Source organism: Ascaphus truei, chromosome 10 (assembly GCF_040206685.1).
Source record: "Ascaphus truei isolate aAscTru1 chromosome 10, aAscTru1.hap1, whole genome shotgun sequence".
Lineage (NCBI taxonomy): Eukaryota > Metazoa > Chordata > Amphibia > Anura > Ascaphidae > Ascaphus > Ascaphus truei.
Window position 1 is genome coordinate 31,163,409 of NC_134492.1, and position 9,307 is coordinate 31,172,715.

General features: G+C 39.1%; 1 protein-coding gene across 2 annotated transcripts in view; it reads left to right on the forward strand.

Annotated features, from left to right (window-relative positions):
* SLC44A3 (solute carrier family 44 member 3) overlaps positions 1-8,202 on the forward strand; it is a 47,181-nt gene extending 38,979 nt beyond the window's left edge. For both annotated transcript variants that reach the window (XM_075616454.1, XM_075616453.1), the window contains exons 13-15: positions 1,651-1,788; positions 2,152-2,388; positions 5,707-8,202. In XM_075616454.1, coding sequence (XP_075472569.1) covers positions 1,651-1,788; positions 2,152-2,388; positions 5,707-5,811 — 480 coding nt within the window. In that variant the 3' untranslated portion in view covers positions 5,812-8,202. The remainder of the gene's footprint in view (positions 1-1,650; positions 1,789-2,151; positions 2,389-5,706) is intronic.
* Positions 8,203-9,307: the final 1,105 nt, after the last annotated feature.

Sequence of the window (9,307 nt, forward strand, 5' to 3'; positions counted from 1 at the left end):
TATCTCTATTTATACTAGCTTCCTGTCAATGTAAACTGTACAACTTCTATTGTGTATAAAAAGATGAGACTGCTGATTAAAACAAATCTAGCAAGTGATTTAATTCTCTTTTCGGGAAGAATCCCGTATTGAGGAGATTTTGAAAAGGAAAAAGCTAATTTCATAATATTTTTAAATTTTACTACTTTACATATTTTCTTTTTTTAGAATGCTTTTGGCACAAGAGGATTAACAAAATAACAATATAGTGCAAGATCAGGAGCCATAATAATATACTTGACACTGCCCACTATTGGGACCAATGCTAAATTTTTAAAGCTCCCAATGAAGGACCTACAGATCAGAAGCAACTCTAATACTATCCTAGCCCCTGTTACTAGTCTCAAATATTTAGGCATATGGTTTGAATCCCATTTAACATTTGGGGTGCACATTGATACCGACATCAAAAACCCATGCCAAACTAGGTGTACTATAGGAACAAATCCTCCCTAAGTCTGCTGGTCAGAAAGCACATCGCACAGCGGATGCTGATGCCAATGATAGACTATGGGGACATAGTATATGGAACGGCACCCCAAACTCGCCTCAGCAAACTTGATACCCTCTACAACTCACTAGTCGGAGACTGCCGGGGATGTTGGATTCGCTGGGATTGTGATTATTTAATTGCATTTCTGTGTCAGCACTGGGGTTTGGGCTATATATTTTGGTTTCCGTCATTGTTTGTCTGCACTCCCCTGAAGAAGGTCCCTCTTTGAGGAGCGAAACGTTGGGTCTCTGTGTGTGCCATTTTATATGTAATATACAATTTTTTGGATTACTACAGCGTGCTGTCTCCATTTCCTTTGGGTCTCTCTCTCCCTCAATGACTGAGCCACCTGAGCTGAAGCAGGGATATCCTTAAAACCTGACCAGTTGGTGGGCCTTGAGGACAGGAATTGACCACCCCTGACTTACAGTATTTCTCACAGCTGAAATCAAATCATAGTAGTCTGCTTACAGACTGGAAACTCAAACATTGTAACTTCCCATCTCGCTTTCATACCCAGATTGAAATGCCCAAGTCTTACGCACTTTGATAAAATACCTCTAATTCCTTTTAAAGAAAAATATCTGTACATCCCAGTGCGTTAGAGAACAGAGAGGACATTACATTAAATCTACGTTTTTGTCTACAAACTCTATAATATTCAAAGCAATACTAACTTATCTCTTCATTATGCATTTTTAATTCTTGTTAAGATGATGTTAGAGCTACAAAATAGATTCAATATATATATTTTTTAATATTCTAGTTTAACCAACTGTCTGCTGTGGTTGCACCTTTGACAGTTCTTGTTTAGTTTAAACTTGTTGCATGGTTAAACGCCTGCATGAAAAGCTTTATGTACCTGAAAATTCACTAAATCTGTTTCTTCCAGAGTATAATTCAGTAATGCATTTACCGTCCTTGCACCTGCGAGCAACTTAAGTGTTAAAAAAAAAAAACTTTGGTATTCAAATGACCTATAATCATGGCACAGTAGTTAGACACGAGTTATGCAAATAAGATATGTTGTGTTTTTTGTGTGCAAGTGCCTGACAACCATTTCAGAAGCTTTCATTTAGGCAAAACCCTATTAACGATTTTGTCTCTTGCATCTTTAGAATGCTTATACGGCAACAATAATAAATGGGACACATTTTTGTACCTCTGCAAAGGAAGCCTACAGTCTTATGTTAAAAAATCCTCACTACATCTCATCGCTGAACTGCTCTGGTGTCTTCCTCATATTTCTTGGAAAGGTAAGGTATATTCAAATATTTTCAGATGGTATCCTATTCTCTTGTCATAGAAGTGTTTTTAAATTGATGTAGTTATCTAAAAATAAAGCCAATAAGTAAAGAATGTGAATGTGTAGAGCAAATGGAACTGGCAGATTTCCTAAGTAGTTGACCGTTCTATAGAATAGACCAGGAGCCTCCGGCACAGGTGCCTCTGTCATTGAGCCCACTGTGCTGAAGCAGGGATATCTTTAAAACCTGACCTGTTGGTGGCCCTCGAGGACTGGAGTTGGCCACTCTTGGAATAGACCATTCTGGTAAACATTGCAGAAGCTATTAACAATTTTGTCACCACTATAAACTATCATTTTTACTTTGTTGCAGGTGTTTGTGGTGTGTTTCACGGTATTCGGAGGTCTCATGGCATTTAATTATCATCGTGAACTACATGTGTGGGTTATCCCTTTGCTATTAGTTGCCTTCTTTGCTTACTTGGTAGCCCACAGCTTTTTATCTTTGTTTGAAACAGTCGTGCAAAGTCTATTTCTGTGTTATGCTGTGGACATTGCGACAAATGATGGATCTGCAGAGAAGCCATACTTTATGGAAGAAGACTTGCTGGTAAATAAGGATTCGTATATACTTTGTGCAGAATAAATAAGCCTTACATATTACCTCAAAGGTGCACTCCAAGTTGAAATCATACCGTTTTTTATTTATATACAGTGGTGGAAAGCAGGGGATCTCCCCTGTTAATTTTAGCTCCAGACACCATGGTTCCCAAGATGTATACTGGGGAAGGTGGAGCTGGTACTTCCTGGTTGTTTAAATCTCCTAGGATAAACGAACCAATATGAAATGTTGCGACTTCCCTTTTGGCCTGCATGATGCAGGAGATTTAAACATCCATTTTGTTTCTCCTAGAGAGGAGGAACTGGCGATACTTTTCCTAAGTTAATTTTCTCTGGAACATGGGTGTCTCCAGTGCTTCCCAACCGTGCTACATTTTTGTTTTTAATGTTTAAACCCCACTCCCTATTCTCTGTAAATGTTTTTTTTTTTCCTAGCAATTGATTGCTAGAATTACAGCAAACACATTCAAAGATTGTGCTAAACTCAGTGTAACATTTTGTTTCAAAATACTTGTGAACCTTGCAACACAGAAATTGGAAGTAGTTCCCAGCACTTTTTAATCATTCTGTGCTGGGAATGTAATGTAGCCAGGTCATTTCATCAGAGACTCTTTGTACAGAAAAGGGGAGATGTAACGGTGTGGCTATGACTGAATTCTCACGCGATATTCCAGGCCTCAAAGGAGTAGAGTTTTCATCTGGGTGGGTGTGTTGCACACTTAACATTTTCTGCTTTACAGTTCAAGCTCTATTAATGCAATACTTCAGTAAGTGACCCGAAACAGTTATTTGTTGATTAATATCCATTGGGAGCCATTTAATCCTTTCTAATAATATTCCAACAAAACCTTTAGTTTCAACAATGCAGAATAATTTTACACATGAATCTGCAAAGTTGTTTTTCAGTTCAACTGATGAGAATCCCAGGACTACTGCTAGTTACTATTACCGGAAAAAAAACTGGTTTAAGAGGAACATTGTTGCGATGAGTGATTCTGCTTTTGTGTGTTATCCAGCACCCATTTAGCTCTGGCCAATAAATGTCTTGTACCTGGAGGATAGGGCAGGACTGGGCATCCATGTTTCCAGATTTAGGTGATGGGGGAAAATCCTCGTATTTTACTACTTTATCACTTTGAATGCCAGATGGGACAAAGTGCTGTGGCCCATACGGCACTCACGATGATGGAATGGGAGAGTCATCCCCTTTCTGTCTATCAATGCAGATCGCATCCTGAGCTCCATAGCAGCGCAGGATGCCATCTCCCCTAGCAAAAAACTGAGATAGAAAAGGAGTCTATTGCATCAATGTTTCTCGTTGCTGAAAATGTTGGAAGAAATTTCAAACTATTTTTTTTGTGATTTGCTATGATTTTATTTTTATTGTCGAAGTTAAATATGTTTTCACGACTGTAGATAAGAAAGTCAAACCGCGCTCTTGCTTCCTAACAGGATCTCGTAGTGGATCAACTCTTCCCTCTTGCAGCTGATGTGATGTGAAGGCACCCCTCCTCCACGGGTCCCGTCGCAGGATGGCTCCAAACGCGGGCAACAGCAGGGAATAAAACACAAAAGCGCACCGAGGGTCAAGATTTAATTAAAACATGTTAGTAGTAGTAACAATAAAAACTTACATATAAGGGTAAGTACATCCAGTATTAAGGTGCAGAGGAAACAGTCCTGGTGGTGTCCTGGGCATAAAGAGATGGTGCAGAGGCTTACAAGGTAGACCCACGTGCTGGGGCTGCCTGGCTCAGCACCATATAGTTCTTACTTCCGGGTTGCAGCTTCTCGCAGGACCCGTGAATAGTAGCCCGCCTCAAATGCCGGTTTCCCAGAGAAACTCACTCCGGCGTGCCGAAGGGTCTCTGGTTGTTAATGGGACAGCTGGGGGTAGGTACACCTGTGGGCTGACTTCTAGCTGCACCGTAGGGCTTTCGCAACGCGTTTCACACAGTGTTGTGCTTCATCAGACTGTTTCCTCTGCACCTTAATACTGGATGTACTTACCCTTATATGTAAGTTTTTATTGTTACTACTACTAACATGTTTTAATTAAATCTTGACCCTCGGTGCGCTTTTGTGTTTTATTCCCTGATGTTTTCACGACTGATGGAGAAATAGTAAAAAAATTAAGTAAAATTGCAGGCTATAGCTAAGTAATAATCCCCTCAGAGCAGGGCATTACTGGCCTATAATGCCCTGGCTAGAAGCGTTGACATTAACCCAGCCATGGCCAGTAATGCCCTGTTCTTCGGGGATTATTACTATTATAGGCTAAATGTAGGCTTTTTTTCATAAATAAGACACTTTTGTCTAGTTATATAGATTTTTTTTTTTTTTTTAAATTAAAATAAAATGGTAAATACATTAAATCACCTCTATATACACTTACACTCTCTCTCATTGCAAGCTGCAAAAATTCCAGGCATTACTGAGTGAATAATGCCTGGAATTTTAACCAGAGAGCAGGGATTTCAATAATGCCTGGAATTGTACTGCTTTAGCCTATAATTAATTTTAATGTTTGCACAAAACTGGACACCAGCTGTCTTTGATAATCCCAACCACAAAAATTAACATGTAGCTTGCATGAAATGTATTTCAACGGTAATGTTTTGAATTTGGCAGAGCTGTACAAGGGTAATCTTAATACAGTAGTAATCAGTCATACATGTACTAGCGTTAAGTGTTCAGACAAATGTGGCTGCTTTATCACTAAACTATCCACCTTCTGTAATATTGTAACATTCCAAACTTCCCATTGCTGCTTTTTTATAACGAAGTACAGTATGTACTGTAATTTTGAAATATAATTACTGGTGGTGTCAGTCAGTAAGTCCCTCTAAACACTTCCTCAGCATAGGATAGCCAGAACAGGGAGCTCTACTTAAGATCAGCATTTAACAGAAATGAATGGTCACAGTGTAGGTTGTATGTTATAGGTTAAAACTGTACCTACAAAGACATTTTTCTAATTTAGAGAATAGTTAATGAATCTCCCCCATAGATTATACTAAGCGCTGAAGAAGGGTATCGCACTCAGATCTGGCATTAACTACTATTCAAGTCAATAGCCGCTGGCATGATTGGGGAGCGATACCTCCACATTGACGCTTGGTGAATCTTGGTCTGTATATTCAAAATAGGTGTATCATTCTTTTCAGACTTACCAGACTTTTTGAGCCGTAATTCTGATTTAATACCAAACTCAATGTGCCATATCTTCTAATCTCAATTGTTTGTTACGTTACTTAAAAAACAAGCTGTTGCCTTTGCTAGTTTTTAATCGCTTTTTGTTTTGCAGGCGTTGATTCATCAAACCAGCACAGAAACAGAGAAACTAACAAGCAAACCACAACTAAATGGTGACGATGGTACAGAACTACAGCTGATAGCAAGAGCGGTGTAACCCGCTAGTTACTATTATTAATTCAAAGACGGTTATCTGTGTATTACCACTTTGAGTTTACACCCTCACAACAAACTTGCTGATCTACAATTTAATGCATACCCAGTTCCAAAAAGCTGAAGCTGGCTCTTCAAGACAAGATATTTATATCCGGATAGTACCTAGGGTGCCCCAAATTTATTTCTAAGTGTTACTTTTTATTTTATTTTTTTTTAACACCAACAGGATATACAGGGGAAAAACTCCTTTTATTATTGTGGGTCAAGACGTCAGGTGCAAGCACTACCTAAAAATCAGCATTTCACACTTCATATTTTGGTTAAATTAAATCCTCAAAACTAGGTGTGTGGATAACCATATTCATTTTGATGAATAGTGCTATAAGATGTACTAGGAAGGATTTTTATAGACGGGAAAATGTACAAAAGAAATATCTAACATACACTGAACTAGAATGGTTAACAATGATGTAGCTAAATGTTTATCTTGTAGAGAAATTCTGAGAATGGTATTGTCAAGGAATATGCTTTCTTTTGTGTATGTTTTGGTACATTGTTAGTCATAGATGCTGTTAAATTTTGACAATACATTGCTTTGAAATTCTATAAATATTTCAGTAGATCGCCAACTGCTGAATGTCTGCATATTTCTTAAACTCAAGATTAAATATTGAACTTCATTTTAACCTATGACTACTGGAAACCAGATTTATGAATTGAGTCAAATTGCATCAGTTATGAAAATGCAGATTTTTTGGGGGGAGAGCGGGCTGTTTTTCTGAACTGTTAAGCGTGTTTACAAATACATATGTGTTATCTACCAATCTAATTATTTTGAAGGCAAAACGTCGATTAACTTTAAGCCACAATCGCTGCTGCTTTACTTTTATTTCTTGAAACAAGGAGTTCCCTTGAACTGACACTCAAGGCACCCCTCAGTTCCTGAAATATTTAAATTTTGTCATTCCCTTACAAGAATTGTGCAGAACAATATGGCCACTGGGTAAAGCCTCCTTCTGGTGGCCAATAGAAAGCTGTGAAAACCCTGCAGCAGTCTTGTTTTTTCTTGCAAGTCGTAGCAACATTTTAAAAATGTAATATTGGCAACTGAACTATCATGGGAAGCTTGGGTGAAAGAATGTTGCCACAGCATTGGAAAAACAATTAGATGCTAATGAAATGTTTTACTCTTGGCAATCAGTGTAACATTACTTGATATAACGCCTTAAAATGGCTACTATTTGCAATTAGATGTATCTTCATATGCTCACTGCTCTAGGGGCTCTTCTCTAAGGCCCTCATGGAATCAGGAGGGTACAATTGTCTTTCCTTAATGCAATTTATTTCTCCATATTTATGGTAAAATAAATCTTATTTAACCCTTGGAGTTGAAGGGGAGGTCATAGTGCCAGGTTGCCATGGTTACTCTGGCACTCACGATCTTGTGACTGTTTCACCAAAGCAATCATGTGATTGCTCCATCACTGATGATGGGGAGGAGTCCTTCCATTTCAGTGTCAGACTGCATTCAATCACAATATTCCCTACAAAAAACAAGCAGGCTAATGATAGCTACTGGGTCATGGGGTCCCCTGGACTGCCAAACCCCATCACTGTATCTACGACCAAAGGCATTATGGCAAGAAAAGGCACAAAATGTTTTTTTTGTTTTTTTAATTAAACTTCTATGCGGTCAAATACCAAATGAAAATTTCCCTTTGAGTAAATTGCCTTGTTGGAGATGGAAGTATAGTCCCAGAAGTGATGTCACTGCTTGCAGAAGAGGCTGTTATGGCAGCTGGCGCGGATTCGGAGGCCTCCCATACTGCGCATGCGCAGGAGCCGTTGCCGACAGCTCGGCACGTCTGTGCAGAAGGCACCAGCCGCAACCTGCACCGCACGTTCTAAGTCAAACGTCTTTGCGTTTTGGCACTGAAATTGTGTTGATTTTAATTAAAAAACATCACCATAACAAATACAATTTCTGCAACAGAATAGTGACAAAACACAGAGGTTTCACTTAAACTGTGTGCTGAGTACAGGCATTTTATTTACATGTTTGTTACTGAACATGTCATTTTTTTTGTATGCATGGAAAAACAAAGTTGAAATCACATTGATTACAGTATTGGGCACCAGTCCATAAATACATTTATGAACTAGAAGTACAGAATAGAGCCACCAAATTAAAGAGGATTGAAAATCTGATTTAAGAGGAGAAATTAACCAAGTTAGATGCCACTTTTCTAATGTAAACAAATCTAAGGGGATATGATTATATACAAATTTATTCAGGGACAATACAAGGAACTTTCAAAAGAACTTCATCCCAAGGGCAGTACAAAAAAAAAAAAAAACACAGGGTCCTCGCTTAAGTTTGGAGAACATGAGATTTCCCCTGCAGGGATGGAAGACCGGTGAGGATGACCACGCGACATCTGGGACTAGCTGACATTCTGGTGGCGGTGGCAGCAGGTGAAGGTCTTGTTCATCCAGCGGGGGCAGCAGGAACAGAGCACAGAACTGATGCCTGTGTGAGCTAGGGAAGCATGTGACCAGAGCTGGAGCGTTCCTATTGGACAGCCAGGGAGGAACCTGCTGTCCAATAGGAACACTCCTCCAGTCACATGCTTCCCCAGCTCAGACAGGCATCAGCTGTGTGCTCTGTTCCTGCTGCTCCCGCCGGATGAACAAGGACTTCTGCTGCTGATCTCAGATGTCGCCAGTGTCTTCCTCGCCAGTCTTCCATCGCCGGCAGCAGGTTAACACCAACTATTTCCCAGCCCCTGCTGCCAGTTACCAGGTATTTTTCAGGTACCCGGTACATCACTATTCTTTACACAGCAAGGACAGTTAAAAAATTTTTAAAAAAATCAGTTTTGTAGCATTAGATAATACATTTTTATTTTTTTACTTTTAATGCCCATTTTTAATAAACTGAGCATCCTTTGATTGCTATAGCAGGTTTTAACACTTTCCCAGCAGTGCAAGATATTTGCAACACTTTCCTGTTTGTGATAATCTGTTAAACGAGAAAAGGATCCCTTGGCAATGCACTCAGTTGCCACTTTTTAAAAAAAGACTTCTCAAACTGGAAGGAGTCCGTGAGGATATCTTCCACCTCCACTAAATATAAATGATACATTTTATTGATAGAAAATATGGTTAAAACCTAATTAGCATTTTGACTTGACTTGGCTGCCAAATAAACAGATCCCTGGCATCCCTGAATCTACCAGGCCCTTAGCTGAAATAAGCCCCAAGGGCAAACATTAAGATGGTAGATATTGTGTCTGGTAATTTTACTTGCTGGAGACAACGCTGTTTATATTGATAATAAACAAGTGCATATACAGTATACATAAGTGAAAAAAAGGTCTACAGCAGGTCCCTGCTGCTATATATCTGTATCTATATCTATAGTTTGTTTTTAAGTGCCACTTGGGACTGCCTCTTTAAAAATGTGGAATTCATTACCCATTGAGACTGATGACATC